A 22,700-nucleotide genomic window follows, 5' to 3' on the forward strand; every position below is an offset into this window, starting at 1 on the left:
TAGTAAATACAGTCATATTTATGCCTCTGCTATGAAAATGATCTCCCTTGTTCTCCTTGTACAATTTTAAGTGAATTTTAAGTTTTGCTAAGCACATCATTCCATTTATAAACCCATTTGATGCTTGTTGGTTGTCCTCTACTCAATTTAATAGTGACTTAAACAAAGGGAATAGTTACACTGAGAAGATGGTATGGGATTTGATATTTTTTTCTTTTTTCAAACCTACTTCTTAATCTCTGTCTCTTGTCTTATAGTAAAAATGTGCTTACTTCTTATAAGCTTTAGTACAGTATGGAGAGTATATATCATTGAGGATGAAATCCTGTGTTAGCTGTTTTTAATGAAATTTTCTCTACAGAAGTATGTTATCCATCACACTTCTGTAGTCCTTAGTAAGGGTAGTGTCCAGTTTTAGGAAAGACTGTTTTTTGCGTTTTAAACAATATTGGAGAGCAAGTTTGTGATACAACAATGGAAGCAAAAAATTGTTCACTTGTGTTCAAGAGAAATATGGTGAAGTAGTTTATAAGTTTTCCTTTGCTTGATTTTCTCTTTGTGACAATGGTAGAGGACATTTTTTTGAAACATAATTAAGAATTTTTGAAGAGATTAATTCAATCAACTCATTACGTGGTGTTTTCTCTAACACGCTTTGTGGTAGCTATTCAAAACATGAAGCTGATGGTGTCTTATGCATTCTTGTTTAGGCCTTCCAGAGACAGGTGCATGAAAGTCTGACTCAGCTGGAACTGATTAACAAACAGTATCGCCGACTGGCCCGGGAGAACCGCACTGATTCCGACTGCAGCCTCAAGCAGATGGTCCATGAGGGGAACCAGAGATGGGACAATTTACAAAAGCGAGTTACCTCCATCCTGCGAAGGCTAAAAGTATTTTTTCTGTTTTTAAGCTTTCACTACAGTCTATATGAAACAATGGTGCTCTAGAAGCTTCCAGATTAATGCATTTGCAGAGTTTTTGAGGGGGTTTCTACCTTTGTAAGAAGAAGGGAACTTGTTCTTTGATTACTTCAAAGAGAACTGTAGTGTATAGGCATATGCTTGATGCCCTTGACTACCACCTCTTTCTTAGTATTTAACTTTCATATATCTGCTAATTGCAGATGAAGGTGGTATTAGTGAAGTGCAAACCCTAGAAATCATGTAGGAAAAGGTGTATGGATTTTGGTTTAAGTTTGAAGGGCATGAAAATTGTTTCTCTGGAGAACTACTATTGTCGTTATTTGTTGCTGTTATTATTTGTTGTTAAACAGCATATTGCTGTTTTTTGGGGTCCTTTGAGTCATTTCACACCACTCCATTTCCCACTCCTCATTCCCAGCATTTTATTGGCCAGCGTGAGGAGTTTGAGACAGCACGTGATAGCATCCTGGTATGGCTAACAGAGATGGACTTGCAGCTGACCAACATAGAGCATTTCTCAGAGTGTGATGTCCAAGCAAAGATAAAGCAACTTAAGGTAAAGAATAATGGAATGGAAAGAGGAGGAGGGAAGAGAAAATGAATATAAATATTCATAGAGGAAAAAAAATTATTAATAAACATTATGCCAAAGAGCAGTGTGATACAGCTTGATTCTTGCAGGTTGACTTCATCTTCATAAGTTTTGGTTTATGTCAGGTTTCAATGCAGACTTTTCTGCCAGAGTAAAAGATCTTTCAGCAGTGAAAAATTATCAGAAAAACAAGGGTGATAGTTCTCTAATTGTCAATAAAAATAATGGCAGGTCTCCACTATTCCTGACACTTAAGAATTACTACATTTTTCAATCATTTCTGCATCAAAAAACATGTGTTATTTGATTTAAAGAAAAAAGAAAAAAAAAAAAAGCAGGGCTCATACTATGTTATCCAAAATTCCATTATGTTAGCTTTAGAAACTGTGTCCATTTTAGACATTTGGTCACAGGCATGACTTGTTTAGAGAAGAGTTTTCTGTCCAAATACAACAAGAGAGAAATGAGATGGTAAACCATGAAGTATCACTGTTTTTGACAAGAAAGACTGTGGAATGCGAAGTTTAATTTCTCATGCCAGAATATTTAGAATCATTTCTGTTTGTTACCCACACCATTCTCACTGGAAAAAAAAAGAAAAAAACAAAAAAAAAGCCTTCTAAGACTTGCATCCTTAATAGTTTAGGTTGTCTTAATGTAGATTTCATTGATAAAGTATGGATTTTTCTTTTATAAAGGCTTTCCAACAAGAAATTTCACTGAACAACAACAAAATTCACCAGATAATTGTTCAGGGTGAGCAACTCATTGAGAAAAGTGAACCGATGGATGCAGCTGTCATTGAAGAAGAACTAGATGAGTTACGTCGTTACTGTCAAGAGGTCTTTGGACGTGTGGAACGCTATCACAAGAAACTGATCCATCTTCCTGTGTGTATACTTACATATGTATTTGCTTTACTGCCATTTTGAAATGTGAGAACAAGAAGAGAGAAACATGTTGAAGCAAACTAACATGCAAATTTCCCCAGAATCTTGTGGTTTTAATCTTGTTACAACTCTAACCAACTGCCTCTCTTCATTGGATGCTATTTTTGTCCTGTTTAGAAAGCAAAGTTAATAGGTCTGGATTTTTTGAAAATCATCAAGAAAATTTGTGCAAATTGGAAATTTATAAAGCTTTACTAATATATAATTTCATTGGTAGATCATTAAGTTCACTTTTATTAAAATAATAATAATAATAATAAAGAGATTCTCTCCATGCAGTATGGACAGAAATTTGTCTCCAGAACTGAATAAACAGCTGAAAAAGTGAGAGCAAAATTCCCTTTGATAACTCAAACCCAACTGAAGAAAAAGAACAAAACCTGGGTTTCCCTAAATATGAAAGAATATAATGAGAACACCAGTCATGTCAAAGGTCACCTACACTTCCTATTTGATTTGATTCCAAAGTTTTCTTTAACTTGATGTCTGCACTACAGAAGCATCAGTAAAAAGTCTGGAGACATTTTCTGATGTGAGACTATGTGGTGCCACAAGTAATTAAAATGAGCAGGCATGCTGAATTTCCCTGTTCTATTTTTTCATGTCCCTAAAAATAATGTGGGAGGAGTGAAAAAGGATGCAAATGGAAACACCATCATTTGACCATTACCTAATGCTACTTTATATTTATGCTTTATATTTATATTACCCAGGCTGACTACACAGTGAGTGTTTCTGTGTGTTGCATTGATTGTTTCTGTTTGCACTGTTCTTCTAGCTGACAGATGATGAACATGACCTGTCTGACAGAGAGGTGGATCTGGATGAATCAGCAGATCTCTCTGACATACACTGGCATGACAAATCTGCAGACAGTGTTCTCTCCCCACATCCCTCTTCCAACATCTCACTGCCTCTTGCACAGCCAGTGAGAAGTGAGCGATCAGGGCGGGATACCCCTGCAAGTGTGGACTCTATCCCTCTGGAGTGGGATCATGATTATGACCTAAGCAGAGACCTGGAGACAGCTGTTTCACGGGCACTACACTCTGAGGAGGAAGATGGAGAACAAGAGAAGGATTTCTATCTGAGAGGAGCAACTAGTATAGCAGGTATGGTGGCAAATTATGTGTCCCCTCTCAGTAAAAAGGAGAGGATATTACATTGTGTCACTGCTTGGCCAACATGCTCATAGAAAAGCATTTTAAATTGCCCCTGAAAATCTTAAATAGCTTTTGCTAAGTAATCCCAGTGGCCTTCTGGCCTTAGACACAGTGCTGGGAATTCCTGAATGACTACAGCCTTGGAAAATTGCAAAGGTTTATGTGAGATGACAGAGAATTGGCTCTGTCTCTGTGCCTGACGCCTGCCAGATGGGATATGTCATCTGTAACAGCAATGCATCGTAACTTATTCTGACTAGAAGAAGCTATATTGAATGTGGCAAGAGGTGCAGAAATAACTGATGAAGAAATGCTGAGGAAGAGGTCCACAACTTAAACTGTGAGATTCTGAAGTAAGTCTTAACTTGGTCCATATCCAGGCAAGACTCCAACAAATGGGTTGTGAGGTGAGGTGAAATCTCAGTTCTTGCTCTCCTGCAAAGCTGGAAATCCCTTCTATGTGTGTATAGTTTGTATAATAAATATAAATGAATGAAAGTTAGCAAATGCAGCCAGTTGTGAGGGAAAACTTAATGTTATATTGCACTCTGATCTTGTGGCTCTTTTGCTTTCCAGGTCATTGCTCTGAAAAAGAGTTAGGTTTCCTGGGATATTGAGACTCTTTAGCAGGCTCCGTGCATTTGTCTTCATCGTTTTTCCTTCTCCAGAAAGGATGTGTGCTATCGGAATTTATATACTCCATTTCATGAAAAAGACTCCTGCTATGAGGATATGGCCATTACTGAGCTGTCAATTTAGACTGTGCTTTTATTTTTTCAGATGTAGAGATCCCTGAAACTCTTGAGGCCTATGTAACACTTACAGAAAACGCACTCAAAAACATTTCTGGTAGGCATCAAAAAACACTAAACAGAGCCAGGTGCAAATACTACAGTGCACTCTCTCTTTTCTAATTGCATCTTTTATACTTTTCACAACTTGCAACATAAATATTTCTTACGTGGCAGCACTGGCATGTTAATGTAGAACTATCCTGCTTTACTGCTGTGATTAAAGGTATTATTGGGTGCATGGACAAAACAGTGATATGTAAACTATTTGCCCTTCCATGCTGGCTAACAAGATAAAGCAGCTCAGTAATTTACCCATGTTGGTATTTATTCTCTGAAGTCTTTCAACGGAAGTCAGTACTTTATGTCTCTGAGAGAAGAGTGATATCTGCAAAGTTTAAAGAAGAAAAAAATATGAAGTTATGAAATGAAACCTAATTGTTTGGTTTTTCCCATTTTTACATTTTTATATACAACGACTGTTTGAATTACTATTTATGTATAAAGTTTTAGGCTAGTTGTTTTTTCATTTGATTACAATGGTGAGGTGATGTACTGTCCTCCAGTGTCTTTATCATAGTCTTTCATATTGGAACACAGATTTTATTTTGATTGGCATTTTTTGCACAAGATTAAACCTACTGTTTCACTTGGTGACTCTCACACAGATTAGACGCATTTACAAACACTTTCTTTTATGATTCCACATACTGCAAATTTGGAATGTCAGACATTTTTAAATCTCACTGTCTTTGCCACACACCTCAAGTTCACTGTGTTTAATTTTTTTTTCCCCAGATAGTGAAATAATACTGTTATTGATTAACAGTATAGATACAAAAATGTGTTTAGTTTATGACCTGTGAAAGTTTTGAAACTAATGTGGGGAAGAATAATATTCAGCAGTTTATTCTATCTATATAGGTTGTTCCAAAAGTAATATCTTCTGTATATTTCCTTAGAAACTATAACTGATACAAAGAGTACGAGCACAGGACACTATTTGATAGAATAAATTTTCAGCTACAAAAAACTACTTTCCAGTATAATCACCACCTCTACCCAATTCACATGGATGAGCTTATCAAGATGCTCTTCATTTCATGGTGTGAAAGCTCTGCTTGGCCATCCAAAACGTGGTTTGTCTTTCACATCACTGTCATCACTGGTGGAGGGCACCACCCACAACCTCACTGTGCTCACATCCAATGTTTGTTCTCCAACAATACTCAGCAAGTGTTGATGAATGACTTTGGGTGCATTTTTTTTCTACATGGAGGGACTCGATGACACCCCTTTGCTTCATCCATACTTCCATGTCAGACACCGTTTGTCAGCCTGCCCTTCTGCTGCTGTCTGTCACATGGTGACAAAATGAACCAGAATATTGCCAGGAGGGTTCATCCTCTACTGCCATACCACCAACATTTGCCACTGATGTCATGGGCCAACGTAATAAAATGGGAGGCATTACTTTTGGAGCATGTGTTACATTTAGCAGAGTGATTTTTTGTATGAAAAAAAGGTTTAACTATCTTAGAGGCTCAGTTTTCTGTGAATATAGCTGGACAGAAGGCTTCTTTTCTCTATGCATGTTTTCAAACTTGTTTTCATAAACTAATTCAGACCATCTTTGTAAACAAATTAGTCACAATGATAGAATATGAATAAGAGGAACCTCACATGGTCCTCTAGGCTGCAGACTGCTTCAGCCAGAATTGGCTGTATCTGATTCATATCACAAAATTCACTTGATCTTTATATAGAAAATTCAAGTTAATCCTGTTTCAAAAACATTGGTACGTGTTCTAAACAACCTGGTAGAATAGCTGTATTAAGCATTTTTATCAAAGGTTGGAGAAAAAAAAAAATGCTGCTTAATGTGGTTGTTTTAATCACTTGAGGACTACTCACTGTGGCCATCCAAAAAATCCAGTCATCTCTGGATCTTGATAACACAATTAAAGCAATATCACTTTATCAGTTTTAGTCTTAGAAATTGTATATACTTTGCCTTCCAGACTGATGAGGGACTCTCTGAGGGAAACTGTTCTTTCAGAATATTTTGCAAGCCTGCTTGAAACTGAACTCTTTCTTCATATGTTTATGGAAACCACATTCATTTGTACGATGATCTGTCCTAGGAAGATTGCTAACCATGGCCTAATGGAACTAGTTATCCTTTTGCTTTAACACTGTATTGCTCATGCAGTTACAGTTGTGTTTCTCCTTTACCGTCTATCTAGTATTCCTGACATATACGCTGCTTGGGCAAAAAGTAGAGAAAAGTTCTAGACAACTTGGATGGCAATCACTCTTTTTTGTTGTTTGGTTTTTGGTACAGGAGAACCTGGTGCCCTAGAAGCACATATACGACAGCTGGACAAAGCTTTAGATACCAGTCGTTTCCAAATACAGCAAACAGAAAACATCATCCGCAGCAAAACACCTACAGGACCAGAGCTGGATGCCACTTACAAAGGATATGTGCGTGTGCTTGCATTTCATTACATGCTGACATTACTAAAAAAAATTCTGTTCTTAGTCACGGCGCAATATATTGAAGCACAAATCAAATAAGCACACCAAGTGCTTATTTGCTGTTGAAAGAAATGTAGCTGTTTCAACATAGCAATTAGATATTGCTGCTTCTCAGACTTATGTTTACTAGTTGTGACCACATGCTTTGTTGTTTACATTATTAGAGTTTTACAGTAGTGTAAGTTTACAGGAACATGACTCCAGGGAATTTATTTTAATATGATGGATTTTTTATATGCCCTAAACTAATTTCTTAGACATGTGATATTATCCATTTAATGTTGATATTATTTAAAATTCCTCCACTTTTAAAAGCAAGTTTCATAGTTTAATGCCCAATATTCATCTTGATCCAAAATAATAAATATGCATCATGTTTCATATATGGAATCTATGATCGAAAAACTTTCTCAGAGAGGTTTTCTGGAAGAAAAATCTCTCCGTAAATTATTCAGACCACATTTCTTCTGACAGAGTTGAAAGATTAGATGCTTGGATGCATAGTAATATTTCCATACAGATATTTATTTTCTTAATCATATTTTCCGATGTCTTAACATTTATAATTAATGTCACCTGCAGCCCTCCAGTATTATTTGGCACAGAGGCACTGAGTTGTTTCTAATTCATCTGAAAATATACACAAAGTCATTATAATTTTAACACAGAACTCTTTGCTACTGCTAGGGCAAATTGTCAAAGTAATAGATTTTTCTCTTCACACCTTGACCTACTTGCTGGAAATTTTGAAAGCTGCATTGCAATTTTCATTTTTCCTGTGACTGATGGGATTGAGATGGGATTTTTTGTTTGTTTCTTAATACAGATGAAGCTACTAAGTGAATGCAGTGGAAGCATAGACTCAGTAAAAAGGCTTGGATATAAGCTGAAAGAAGAAGAGGAAAAATTATCAGGACTTATTAATCTGAACAGTACTGAAACACAAACAGCTGGTAAGTAACATTTAGTTCTCTGATGGAAAGCAATTATGAGAAACAGCAAACATATGCAATGTTTTTTTCCGAAGTAGAGCTTGGTATTACATAGCTATCTGTTGTTCTGTTCTGTTTAACATCTCTTAAAATGAAGTAGGGATAGTAAGTATTACTTTTATACATCAAGTGAAGACATTATGCGTGCAAGTGCATTTTAAGAACCCTTTCCTATAATGAGATGTAGCTATAGGCCTTTAGAAAAGTCCATGCAGATGCAATGTGTTTTTAATGAATGTTCTCTTTTAAAAATGATTTCTTATATTGCCCTACAAAACATGTAAGTCATAATTCGTTTCTTCTAGTACTACTTTCCACATTTTATTATATTAGCTGTCAACAACACAGAAATTTATTTTTATCTGGTAAAAATAATCATATAAATTTATGGATTTTTTACAGTGAAGGCAATGTCTCAGGTCTCAGTTTGGCACAATATGCTATTCATGCAGTCTATTTTAATAAATATTATTTTTAATCTTAAGTTGATGATATGATACAACTTATCCTTCTCTAAGACACAGCATTTCAAGTAGTAAGAATAAATAGACTTAATTTGTTAATTTTTTTTAGCAGAGATAAGTATCCAGTACATCAACAGTAGCTTAAGCAAACATGATGATATGGGAATATTAAATTGTGAGAGTTATAAATACTAATGAAAATAGTATTTGGCTAGCTAGATGTATTCAGAATGTAACTTGTTTGCAGTTATACTGATTTATTATATCTATATACTAGCATAACCTAGTGAGAGGTTGTGTCCCGTCCCTGCGTATTGCAGGGAATTTGGAACTAGATGATCTTAAAGGCCCTTCCAACCCAAAAACTATTCTATGATTTGTTCATTCTGTGATCACCCATGACACTTGTATATATTTATTTAATTCTGTAAAGTCATTAAATGTTGATATAAGAAAGTGGTAAAATTTCTTGCTGCCCAGTCACTCGTCAAGACTACTTATTCTTTCTCTCCAACATAATTTAGTTTTCAGTGTGGTATTTGCTGGATTAGGGTTTTGGATGGTTTGTGGAACATTTTTTATACTGTGCAGTGCTCAAGTGACGCAACTGCTTGTGTGGCAAATGTGTTGGTTTTTTTTCACTTTTGTTGAATTTGTTGTTCATCATTCCAGGTGTAATTGACCGATGGGAATTAATCCAGGCTCAAGCTCTAAGCAAGGAGCTAAGGATGAAGCAGAACCTTCAGCAATGGCAGCAGTTCAATTCTGACCTTAACAGCATTTGGGCTTGGTTAGGAGAAACAGAGGAAGAACTGGAGAAGCTCCGCCGCCTTGATCTCAGTACTGACATACAAACTATCGAGCTCAGGATTAGAAAATTGAAAGTGAGTTCTGTTTTTCTTTTCCATTATTTACTTCGTAAACAGACCTGAATGCAACATGTATGTTAGTGAGGTTACTGACAGTTGCAGCTGGAATGCTCTGTTTTCCCACATAGCTGATGACTGAAATCAGTAATTTCAGTGTGATTTTATGAATAACCTTTTGGCAGAAAATACTAATACCAGTGGTATTTAGTATTTAATCCAAATTAATTTTTGAAATAGTAATTCTGTGGCTATTCTCTAATTCCAGAATGCATGGATAATTGATGCAGTTATCTAAGCTGATGAAAGGAAAATAAAGCCAAGTTAAATAAAATCTATTCAAGCTGGCAACAAAATAGCTATTTTCAAATAAATGCCTCTTTGGAACATATCTTGTGTGGAGGAAGGAGAGAGTGTCAAATGAGCTCTAGCCTAACTCACTGGTGTCATTCAATACGGCTTAGGGAAAAAAATGGTCTCACATTGAAATACTCTTGTTGCTACTTCAATTTTCTCAGGTGCATCAGGATCTGAATATTGCCTTTATGATCTCTTCTGGATATTTTGCAGCTGTAAAGGTCTGCAAATGTGGTGCTCCACAGCTTCCCATTCAGTTATTAGCATCTCATAAGCTTGGGCACAAAAAAGTTGGGCCAATGTCAAAATGCACTGTAACCTATGCTAGGAATGAGGTGGAAAGATAGTAAAGACTGTTTCCAATGATGATCCATTTAAAGCATATTAGTGTTGGTCTTCACTGCAGTCCAAATATAGTTCCCATAAGTACTACAGAGGTCACTGTGACATGGGGCTTTTAAGTAAATGCTGTAAACTAGGTGGAAAAGGGTACATTTCATAAGAATCCTGTCCTTATCTCACCCACTCTTGGAAAGCCCATCAGTGCCCTCCAAACCAAAAGAGGTGGGGTTTCTTTTGTGGCTTCCAATATAAACAAATCAGTTTTTATACATGTTCTGCTTCTATAAATTGGAGTAAGTTGTTTATACTCCTTGTATGTTTTCCTTTCCCTCAGTAAAAGCTTTTATTTTAAAACACTGCTGACAGCAGTTTCCACTTGAAAACATGTTGGGTTTTTTTGTTTATCAGCACAACTGAGAAGTGAGGGCAAAAGTTTTATTGTGAGCAGAAGTACAATTGTCTTACAACTCCTTCAATTTTCTTGGGCCCTCCCTGTCTAAAATATCTGAAGTATTTGCCAGATCTTCAGAATTCAACTATGACTTCAGCCTTTTAAAAGTTTAATTGGCTTGTTCTAGTTTATGCTCACAGTAAAACTTTAATAGATGTTCAACAGTGAACACTTTCAGAGTCACACAGTGAGCACAGAAATCTCATACACAGAGCAGAGGGGACTATTACAGTAAGATGCATTATGCAGTTGCAGAAGGCAAATGATTACATTCTTTTTGTACCTTCTCTGTTTGATTTTTCTGAAAGCTGCATATTTTACTAATCTCTTTCTTCATTCTGTCCCTCTATTCCTTATCATTAAGGAGCTGCAGAAGGCAATTGATAACCGCAAAGCTATCATCTTATCCATCAACTTGTGCAGCTCAGAATTTACTCAATCTGACAGTGAAGAAAGCAAAAAACTCCAAGAGCGCCTGTCTCAGATGAACATCTGCTGGGATCACGTATGCAGTATGATCGAAGATTGGCGCTGCTCACTGCAAGATGCATTAATGCAGTGCCAGGTCTGTACTGTGTCTATTTAAATGGTCAGCATTTAACATATCAAAGATGTAAACCATATAGTTACCTGATGTGCTTATTGTCCTGTCTGGAACTTGCCCGTGCAAGATAATACAACTTCATCAAAGAGATACATGTGCACTACATTGAAGCATATGTTTCCAGAGCAATATTTTCTAAGTTTGTCATCACTTGAATATTATTCTCATATACTATTCTACACTTTCTTGTAAGTTACAGAATTCAACCTAAGCAGGACCTATTACGGGATAAACTGAAAACACAAATTTAACTGCTGTATCTCTGCTGTATGTCTGGTGTAAACTCATCATTTACAGGATTTCCATGAAATGAGCCATGGTTTGCTGCTCTGGTTAGAGAATATTGACAGAAGAAAAAATGAGATTGTGCCCATCAATCCAAACCTGGATTCAGAAATCCTACAGGATCATCACAGACTTCTAATGGTATGGCTATAATTATCCCTTTTTCTTCCAAAGCTCATCATCAGAAAAAAATGTATCTTTCTCTTCAGAGTTAGCACTGTATATTGTGTGAGGACTCATAGCTATGGGAATGAGGTCAGCAACTAGCTTTGTCATTTCCTTCAATAGCAGAACTGGAGATTTAAAAACTCGAGCAGCCTCGCTGCTGTCTGTGTTGCTGTCATTTTGCTTTTAGTGTTTTGTTTCCCTTAGTGAGAATTTGTTACAAACAACAGAAGTATTTAGCAGTCAAAGGATGAATCACAAGCTATTCTTCAAATTTTAAGTGAACAGTTACCTATTTTACTTAGAGCTTCTCAGGCCTGGAAATGTTGATTCCTTCTTTTTTCTTTACATTTCTTTAATTTCAAGTGACTAGTTTTATGAATTCTTTGCTCTTTATTTTTTTCTTTCAAAAATAAATTCAATTTAAAAAATTTGCTGCTTGCCCTTGCAATAGCAAATCAGACGTGAACTGCTGGAATCTCAGTTGAAAGTGGCGTCACTGCAAGATATGTCCTGCCAATTGTTAGTCAATGCTGAAGGCAAGGACTGCCTTGAAGCCAAAGAAAAGGTGCATGTCATTGGAAACAGACTAAAGCTCCTCTTGAAAGAAGTCATACGTCACATAAAAGACCTAGAGAAAGCTCTAGACATTTCAAGTAGTCAGTTGGTGAGTGTCTCTTTATTCCTTGCTGCTTCTTGGGCACATTCCACGCTGCTTTAACTACATTTCTCTGATCAGTGCTGTTGGCTGTTTTTTCTGTTGTTTGAGTTACTTATCAAGAATGGTACACATTTAATCCTGAATATCACAAAGAAATTGTTATAATGTAAACATTCTTGTAATTTTTTAATCCAGCAGTTTTTTACTATTTTGTATAGCAAGTTACCAGTTATCTTGGTTTTCTCATTCTGCCATTACTGATTCAGTGAATTGGCAAAGTATGTGAGATAATTATTCTAGCTGCAGTATTGAAAATTATAATGTCAGTTTTCACCTGAAAGGAAAATGTATTTCAATCTGAAGAAAAAAATAATAAGAGGCATAAAATAAATCCTGTAATTGGCTAACTAATCTCCCTCAGTGTTGAGCTGTACTGCAAATCTTCTCAAGTTATCTTGTAGTTCAAGGTATTTGGGGAGTTATGCATGCAAGTTCACCAACAGTGACAGGTGGCACAAAGTTAGGTTTTCAAGGCTCTCTATTCACTTTCAAACTCTACATTTTATTTAAAGCTTTAGATTAGAAGAGTTCATAAGGTAAGAGAGTTTGGCTGTTTTCACTTCTAGTGAGTTCTTGTCTGTTGGAGTGAAATCATGATGGTTCCTGCCTCTTCCAGTGATTAAAAGCCAATCAAAAAACCCTACTTTTTCCCTGTATTGCCCTTAGCAGAAAATGCTTCACCTAATACAATTAACTTCTAGCTATATGTTTGTTTCTCTTCAGGAGCAACAGAGACAACATGTAATTCCTGAATCTTGTAAAAATTGCTAACAAATATTAACTGTTTGGGGTGGGTTTGTTTTTGTTGTTGTTGTTGTTTGCTTGTTTTGTTTTGTTTTGGAAATAATGCGGTAAAGATTTCACTCTGGGGTTATTGGGTTTTTTGAGCTTGCTTACCTGAACAGATGGTCTGATTCCATTCCTTCTGAATTTAGGATTTGTCCTCTTGGTCCTCTGCTGATGAACTAGACACATCAGGCTCTGTGAGTCCTGTATCTGGACAAAGCACACCAAGCAGACAGAGAACGGTAATTTTAAGTCATCAACTTTCTACCATCTGCTGGGTGGGAGTCTAGATGTCTACAGTAGCTCTAGCCAGCTGAAAGGCCCCCCATCTCACTTGATAGGAAAGGAAATGACATAAATTAAGAAAAAACACAGCTGCTTTCCCTGATCGTGCTGCATATCCCATCCTGCATGAAATCAGAATTGGTAAATACTATCTAAAACCAGGGCTGTCAGTGTGGTTGGTTTACCATGGTATGGCATGTCATGTCTCTTGTATTTTGCTCTAGTGATGGCAGCATCCCAAAGTCCGGTCTTGTCTGGTATAATCAGTCCTCCATTTCTGTTTGGCCTTCTCTTCAGAGAGCTGCTTCATTGAGAACCTCAATAAGAATTTCTTATTGAGGCTTTTGATGAATGGTTAAATAGAGCTGAAGGGCATACAACTTCGTTCAAAACAGCTAGCTGAACAGGACCTAACCAATGGCTGTGATGGCAGCTCTGGAGTTGCCTGTTTACATCGCTGGCACAAAATTCAAGAAATGTAGCAAATACATGCCTAGTACTTAACACTTCCATACTCTAAGCCCAAAATGGAACTGCAATTATTTTGTCTTTTTCTGCAATTCTATTGGTTGATTACTTCACTTTTTTCTTTAGTTTATAAAAAAATCATAATTTTTTTTTTTCCATTTGCACTTTTTGTAAAGCCTCTGAGTTCTGTCTTGGTAAACTGTATGGCTCTTGAATTACTGTTTGTTTGCTTTTTTTTTTTTTACATTCACTAGTTTCCTTTTAGATTCTAGTATGAGAATGTAAAGGAATACTGGCTTTTCAAACATAAGAAAAGAACATTAATCTTTACACTTCGCTACAGGAATCAATTTTCCAACTTTTGAATTTGAACTTAATTAATAAAAACTCTGATATCACAGATGTAACTAGAGAATCCCTGATCATAACAGGAAATAGGAAAGTGTCTTACCATAAAATCTTTTTCTTAAGAGTATGTAGAATTATAATTGTCTGAACATTTTAATAAACATTTGTCTAATTTTTTAGTGTTCATGTACATGACTACATTTTTTTCATTTTTCTTCATAATGTATAGCTAGATTTTATGACTACTTGGGCTATATAACTAACTCAAAATTGGGTCTGCTTTTTAGGCTTCTGTTTTCTTTTCAAGTAGATTTTTGGAGGCTGCTGTGATGTTGTTTAGAATTTCTGTTCCAAATATGATGATGCTAAATAAATAAATAAATACTAATACTAAATTTTCATCAGATTGATAGTCATCTAAATTCATTAAATATTCCAGCAATTCTAGGTGTAGGAATGTGCCTACAGTTATTTGACTTTACGGGGAAGGTGATGGAAAAGAGGCCAGACACTAGAGGGAGGCCTTTTGACCATATTTTTATCCCTGAGAATTAGTAATGTTAATTTTTTTGCAAATACATTTTGAGATGTCTATATTTCCCCATATTCCACTCAGTTTCAATTTCACATTCTAAATTCTTTCGGCTGAATTGCCAGTGTTTTTTTATTTTTTTTATTTTTTTATTTTTAATTCAGAGTTCCTGGCTAGAAATGAAACGGCTAAAGTCTTATTTGTTTCACTGTATATGTTCCAATCATTTTCATACTCAGAAACAAAGAAAAGCCAGTTTCCTTGGTTCATGGGTATCAATCATTTCATTTGATTTGTTTTTGTTTCCTTTGCTGCACTTTTAATTTAGTTTCATCAGTAGCTTGTCTTTATTTGCCTGGACTGAACATTCTTCTTTCTTTACCCCCTGTTCATTGCAAACAGCCACGGGGCAAATGTAGTCTCTCACAGCCTGGACCCTCTGTCAGCAGTCCACATAGCAGGTACCTTATTCTCCTGGTTTCCGCACTCTGTTCTAGAACCCTAAGAGGATGATGGAAATTGGCTGTGATTCTCATCTGTCCACACTTAGTCTGAAAACTTCCCTTTTTTAGTAGTTTGGCAAAAAGTGCTCTCAATTATTCCATATTCTTTATGAATAGAAATACTGGCTAATTCTTGAAAATCTGCAGCTTTTGCTTCCTGGAAAGGACATGCAGTAGACATTTGTTTTTCATGTGGTGAGTCTGTGTTCACACTCACAATATCTAATAATGATTTTGGCATAATTTAACAGAAATGCCAGTCGGTTCATGGCAAACACTTTTCATCATCCTCTTTACCTCTAGATATTAAATTAAGGCAGGTAATAGGCCAGTATTCTAGAAATCACAAAAACCCACAGATCTGGATGAGACATACTAACATCCGTTGTTTTTTTTTTGTTGTTGTTGTTGGTTGGTTGGTTGTTTTTTGTTTTGTTTTGTTTTTTTCCTGTTATGAAATGTTTTGTCCAGTTTGTGGGTTTTCAGTACATAACATTCAAAATTAAAAGTCATAATTCGAGGGGTTTTAAACTTGGGGTCACTTCCTCTCCCCGTCAGAAGACTGCAACATAATGTGCTAATACTGCCATGACTCTTGCCTAGTGTTTGCATCCGTGTATTGCTCAGGGAGCAGCACTGCCCTATCTCTCTCTGACCAGTAGAGAGCAGACATGCAGCTACAGCTTCTTGCTTTCCACCTTGTTTCCAGCAACCTGTCATCTCTGCAGCTAACGGTGCTTCTGCGTTCTTTGTTGTTGTCAGTGTGATATGTGTACTTTCGCTCTTTCACTGATCAAATCACTAGCCTGTAGAGCTACAAAATTTTAAAAAAATAACTGTAGTAAATCAACAGGCATATATATACAGTATGTATTAAGTGGAACTCTCACGCTATTCCAGCATCTTAGGCATTGAAAAGGGAACCTAAAATAATCAGAAAGTATGAGCAAGATACATTTGTACTTACAGTTATAAGTCCTAACGCTCATTTATTCTCCATATAAAAACATGCACTACATTTTAATTGCAACTCCCATTGAAGAGAAAGATTTGACGTTGGAAGGAAAGCAACATGACATTTAATATAGAGATTGAGCAATAGCCAGGCAGCAAAAAATACTTTGAGGTTACTATTTTTTTCCGTAAGCAAAATAAGTGTTTTATTAATCAAAATATGAATTAAATAATGAGTAAAATACTTATGTTTGGATGTTCTCACAGACATTTATTTTTAAAAAATTGTTTGCTCTGTAAGTATGGCTAGCTACTGTGAGTGGTGTTGTAGTTGCAAAACTAACAGCACATAACAGCAGATAGAACAGATAAAGCATCTTTGACTGCTTCCACAGACATTAAGATTCTGTCTTGCTTTTAGGGATTTTTTTTTTTTAATTATTATTTTTATTTTTTTCCTTTGAAACATAATGAAACCACATAGAAAATAGGTGACATACATACATACCATCTTTCTGTCTGTAAGAGAAAGAGAATTTTTCCAGCTCCATCTGCTATGAAGCTTGGCATTCTGTTTCTTACAGGGAATGGGAAAAGGGAAGAGTGGGGCTTTACTCTGCAGCCATTAACAGCTAAGAGGAATGGAGAGTGTCTGTGGCAGATAAGCATGCTTGCGCTAGCAACACTGTACTCAAGAAACATACTGTGTTCATTCTTCCCCTCTCCTGTATGGTCCAACAGCCTATGCGAACCTGTTGAGAAGATTTCTCGCTGTAGGTGTGAGCAGCTGGCTCAGAGCACAGCTAGCAGTGCTTTGCTGCTTTGAGATCAGCCTTTATTCTAGCAGTGGCATTGGTGCGGCACCTTTCAGATCAAGTCTCTCCAGCACTGTTTATTAACACATCTTGTAGCAATACAAAACAATGTTCAATTTGTCATTCAGACAAGCATGGAATACGAATGAGTCACTGCTGAATAGGAAGTTTAATCAAATGCGCAAGCCAGACAGGTTGTGGTTGATGTATAATGTGGTTTTAACTGATAAAGCAGTACAAGCTGTCACTGTGTTCTTTAATATTTTGACATGCCTCTGATCAGAGTATTTTGTGTTTGATCTTGCACTGGATCAGCAAACCCTGTTAGAGTTTAGTATACAGGAGAACTCAAGTCAGTTTTAAAATGTGTATCACATAGGTGGTTGTGAAAGGAAGTTCATTTAGGGATCATGTTTTGTGTATACCAAATGTGCTATCGCTTTGCCTTTCCATTATCACAGCAGAAAGAAAAAAAAAAAAAGAAAAAAAAGCCTATGCAGTGTGATGCTAAGCAAGTTGTAAGTAACACTGTGGATTTAATTAAACACTCCTTTGAGAGGTATTAGTGTTGCTGCATTAAGTGGGAAAAGCAAATCCAAGAAGCAGCTCCTCTTCCTTCATCAGCATAATAGAGCTGTCGTAAATGCATACCTGGATCTGTGCCTGTGGATTTTTTGAGGTAATTAAAATGTTAAAAAGATTAAAATAATTGTTCAATTTGCTCAGGACTGTTTACATTGTCTCTCTTGAGCAGCTCTATTCATGTCTTGGCGCCACAGTGCCAACCTCCATTTCCTGCTCTGCCCAAGCCTTCCCAAATGACTAGTGGATGTTTAAAGGTCACTTGCTGTTCTTGGAGCAGACCAGGCCACAGAACTCTTCATGGCTTTGGCCACAAAACGGCAGTCATTGCCATGCAGTAGTTTAGATAGGAGCTTTTCACTTGGATTGTCATTGTTATTCTCCCTGCTCTTTCCTTTATTCTCGCTTACTGTTTGTTAAAATTCTTACTTAACTACCTATATGAGCACTTGTCTCTTCTAAGCCAGGGTGAGATTGGAGTCACGTGATTGTGAGAGGTAGGCAGAGAAGTGAATTCATAACTCAGCCAACCACAGTCACTTTTAGAGAGTCTCAAGCCGACAAGAGGAATCATTGCATGCTCTCAAGGGCAGAACATCATACCACCTCATAACTTTAGTGAGCTCCATCTTAATAAAATCATCATCAGTGGAATTGGTTTCTTTTCACAGCTATTTTACATCATTGTCTTTTACCTATTTGTCGAACAACAGCTCTAAATTTCTTTCTTCACTACCATCAGTGTGAACTTCCAAATGTATAGCAGAAGGTTTTATTGCTACTTTGCATACTGTAATCTTAAATTCTTTGCTATACGTCTAAAGCCTATATCTGACCACTGAAGTCGTCGACCATTGAGGTCGTCACCCACTTTTCTTTGTGTAATAAGCCAATCCTAGTTTGTATTTACAAAGACTTTCATCTTCTGTCATCCTAAAAATTAATTTTGCTGTTCTTACATTCTGTGCAGCACTCTTTTCATAAATGTATTAAATTCAGACTCATCTTTGATTAACTCCAGTAATAACATTCTACTATCCCAGTAGTGACCCTCAGTATGACTGTTGTCTCCTTACCACTTCCCCATTAAACTCCATTTATTCTTATAATTTGCTTGAATGATAAATTCTTCTGTTATAATATTTCAGATGTTTTCTGCAGTCCAGATGGATTAGTTCAACCATATTTTTCTTCTCAGAATAAATAAATAATGATTTAAGAGAAAAAAAAAATCAGTCATCTTTAAGTGCAGGTACTCATCTGAGATGAAATTAAAGTTCAATTTGCTCATCTGATCTATAGCCTGGTAAATTAGGTTCTCCTCTCTTGAAATGCTTCAGAAAGAGCTTCAATTTCTCTGACATTAGAAAAAATCCCACAGTAAGAGTAACTATTGGTTGCAGTTCTGAGGTTAGTTAATGAGATTTCTTGGCATGAAGAAGCTTACAGTTGACCAGACCTGCAGCTGTGCCTCCAACTTCGTTTAGTTGTCAGGAATTGTCCTTGGAGCAAGTAGCAGGTGGTCTTACTTCCTTTCCTTGAGAAACAGCAGCCAGTATGACAAATGGTAGAGCAGTCGGATGAGAGACAGCAGAAGATAGATGCAAGAGAAGGAAATTACATTTTTCTCAAAAATAGTAAACAGTACTTCAGCTTTCCCTTCTCCTATTGCAGTAAATAGGATATTGGCCCCTTCTCTATAATGATCATTTTTTGTTAATAGTGTATGTATATTTTTAACCCTCTTTCCTTACCAAATCCATTAAGCACTCTAAGCTGAACATTCAATTTTTCAGCTAATTATGTCCATTACAGACGAGTACCTGCAATAAACTGTGACAGTACAGCACTTGAACTTTTTAGAACTCACCCTCTGAAGATGTTTTCATGTTTCATTCATTGTTTGTTGAATTTTTTCCATCCAGTATTAGAAACTGTTGTTCAACATCCTACTCCACTGCAGAAGAAGTATTTTGAGATTCTTTGACATAAAGTGTTAATTTTTGAAAGAAAATCTATAACCAGTTATGCAGTTCACACATACTTACACTCTTTCTTCCTGCTTGTAGTGATGGTGTTTGGTTAGGGTTGGTTGATTGGTTTTGCTTTAAGTAGATCATAAAACAAACTGTTCTACTGCACCAATAGGAAAAGCCTAAAAAACAAAAAGATAGATGATTTTGATTCTGCTTTAACAGAAATGCCTCCTACTGCCCCAGAATAACTCTATCAATGGAGGATCAATGAAGAAAATTCACACTTTACTCATTATGAAACAGCTGTTACCAGCTACAGAAATATAGCCTTTTTTATGCTTGGAAGGTAATTAAGCACTCCTTGTTCCCTTTGTTCCTACCTCAGCCCATTGACTCTCTGTCCTGGCGTTCTTGGACAGTAAAGTTCTGATCTAATTGAACTTTAATATGGAATGCTCTGATGCTGTTAAATGTGCCATATCCTTTCAGTGTGTTCTTTTTAATATGTGATCTTGCATAATTCAATAAGCAGCTTTCCATCCAGGCAACAATAACGTGGATCCAAACAGTATGTGATTTTTTGTTTTGATCATCAATCCTTCCTGAGATATTTAAGTCAAGTTAATCATTTAACTTACTCAAGTTTTCTTTGTATCTGTTGATCGTAACAAACTCTATGAAGTGTCTGGCTTTCTTGGAGTCAACATATTAGGATGATACATATGTATGAACAAGACATAAAAATAATCTCAAGCACAGAAAGAATTATTTCCTGATCATGTGTGAAGGGGGCCTGATATAGTTTTGAAGTTGATATCTGGTCTTTGCATGCTTTTTCACATCAATTCAGATTCGATTTGAAAGGGGAAGGGGAAGGCAGGGAGATACCATGAAGACCTATTCGCATGACTGAGGAGAATTTAACCTTGTCCAGCAGGCCTGATCTCCTATACCTTTAAGTTGAAACTAAGTACATCCTTATGAGTATCTTTATCTCTTATAGTCATCTATAGGCTTTCTCAGGCTTCATAACCACAGCAAGCATACACAATTTTATAGTAACATGTCTATTGCAAAATTTGCAACAATGTTTGCATGGAAGAATTCTTGAAACTAATGATGTAAAGGCTGTAAATTCTTATATTTTTATCTAGCTAAAATACAATATTTTTCCATCATTCTAATGTTAACTTGCAGAAATTCTCTTTTCAGTACTTCACTTACTCAAAATCTGTTATCCGTATATTAGAGCTCTGGTAGTTTCAGTCAGAAGGGAAAATGTGAAATTTGTATCTCTGTCTTTTATTAAAAAAATCTTGTATTTTTATGCTTAAATTGAAGTGTCCCTTTGGGAATGTTTGGAAATGTCTTCTATTGACATATGATAGATGTATGCCACACACATCCATAAGACAAAAGGGGAAAATTACTCAGATGGTGAGGGTATCTGGTCAGTTGAGCAAATAAATTTTAACAGTTGATTCAGTGCAAGATTCAAAATACAAAGTACTTTGTATAAAATGAATCTCTACTGCCTGGAGACTGGTGTATTAATTAACTGAATATTGACATAAGGATCTTATTTCACTATACACTGAGGAATATAAGGAAATGAATTTAGAAACTTCTGACAACCAAATGCAGTTTCCGTTTTAAAAGAGGAGGATTGTTTTTTAGGCAGTGTGTAGTGAACGTATGTGACAAGCATGTTTATTTTCTATATCTCAGTGCTCTAAGTGGAGAGTCTTCCCTATAACTGATGAAGGGGCACGTTATTCACCATTCTGTAGTGAATATTTGATGTTTTCATATCCAGTCCAGACATATGAGATCTCTTAAGACTGTTGGGGAGTGTTCAGTGAAAAATAACTCCGCTGTTTTCAGTCAGTGTGTACAAATCCTAAACCAGCCTTCAGGGATAGCTGAGTACCCAGGGGCAACCTCTGCTGCAGCAATGTTTTACTCACCTGTCCATTTTCTTTTCTCAGGTCCATAAGAGATGGCTCAGGTTCCTCCCCTTCTGAGGCTGGGCCAGCATGGCAGCACCCATCCTTCTTCCTCCGAGTCCTCAGAGCTGCTCTGCCACTACAGCTCCTTTTGCTGCTCCTGATCGGGCTGGCTTGCCTGGTTCCAATGACTGAAGAGGACTACAGCTGTACAATGGCCAACAACTTTGCCCGCTCTTTCCATCCCATGTTAAAATACATGAATGGTCCACCCCCGTTATGAAGTTGTGAGACAGCAGGTGATCTTGCTGGAGTAGTAGCCAGGAGGCAGTGTGGTTTTAAAAAGTGACAACATTCAGTGTGGCAGCTTTACATATCTGCTGTTGCCACCACAGTGTCTGTATCGTTTTCTACTGGCACCCAGTAACACATCAGTCCATCAGTTCCAAACTGCAGAACGTATTACCTGAGTAGCATTGTTTCAGTATTTACATCCTGGGCACCAAGGAGGATATGATGTGTGTGGGGGTTAAATATCCTTCAATCCATCATTCTGGATCTTTTAGCCACTTAATACCCAGGTCATTGCCCTGTACTATGCATAGCTGAGAACTGGATACTGTAGATCCTTTCCTGTGTGCTGCTCTATATGAGCCATTAGCCTGTCTTCGTTAATTGCCCTCTCAGTATCTACAGTAAATAAAATAGCCAGTGCTAAAGAACTTTTAGAGCCTTTGTAAACATACAATTTTAAAGGATCTTATATGGCAGTGTATTATCCCCTGTGATTTCTGTTTTGGGCATGGTGTTCTAACCTTTGCTTTGGATGTACAAGGTGTAAATCTGTTAAGCACTTTTTTAAGGTTTAAAAAATGGATGTAATAAATGAGATCATAAAAGGTTTTATGAAGAAAAATGTTGAATGTCGAGTTGAAAAACAAAGAACATATTTATGTATGTACAGTTTGCTAAGCCAAGTTTTGTTTGTATTGATTTCTTTGCATTTATTATAGATACCATAAAATATTTTGTCTACGTGCTTTTTAAGGACAACTGTGAGAGCCTCTAAGTTTAGAATATGTATGGTATAAAGAAAAATAGCTGCACTTCTAAAAATAATTAAAAAATGCTATAACAAATTAGCAGTATTGAGTATATGTTAGAATAAGGTCATCTGGATAACGTCTCAAGTGGTGATATACAAGGCAAAGTGCTATGTCTACTGTAGAATAATACTAGCTGAACAACAGCATTTAGAGGAGCCAAAATAAAGCTCCCTTTTCGGATAAGTGTAA

At 36.5% G+C, this 22,700-nt stretch overlaps 1 protein-coding gene across 17 annotated transcripts in view; it reads left to right on the top strand.

Annotated features, from left to right (window-relative positions):
* SYNE1 (spectrin repeat containing nuclear envelope protein 1) overlaps positions 1-22,431 on the top strand; it is a 286,028-nt gene extending 263,597 nt beyond the window's left edge. For 12 of the 17 annotated variants that reach the window (XM_048936121.1, XM_048936120.1, XM_048936124.1 and 9 more), the window contains 14 exons: positions 711-893; positions 1,345-1,482; positions 2,217-2,408; positions 3,247-3,580; positions 4,412-4,480; positions 6,767-6,909; positions 7,790-7,916; positions 9,092-9,303; positions 10,800-11,000; positions 11,337-11,465; positions 11,944-12,156; positions 13,146-13,238; positions 15,032-15,090; positions 21,448-22,431. In XM_048936121.1, coding sequence (XP_048792078.1) covers positions 711-893; positions 1,345-1,482; positions 2,217-2,408; positions 3,247-3,580; positions 4,412-4,480; positions 6,767-6,909; positions 7,790-7,916; positions 9,092-9,303; positions 10,800-11,000; positions 11,337-11,465; positions 11,944-12,156; positions 13,146-13,238; positions 15,032-15,090; positions 21,448-21,688 — 2,334 coding nt within the window. In that variant the 3' untranslated portion in view covers positions 21,689-22,431. The other 5 variants (XM_048936123.1, XM_048936134.1, XM_048936126.1 and 2 more) reach the window with 4 other exon arrangements.
* The last annotated feature ends 269 nt before the right edge of the window (positions 22,432-22,700 follow it).

This window comes from Lagopus muta, chromosome 2 (assembly GCF_023343835.1).
Source record: "Lagopus muta isolate bLagMut1 chromosome 2, bLagMut1 primary, whole genome shotgun sequence".
In the NCBI taxonomy this organism is placed as follows: domain Eukaryota; kingdom Metazoa; phylum Chordata; class Aves; order Galliformes; family Phasianidae; genus Lagopus; species Lagopus muta.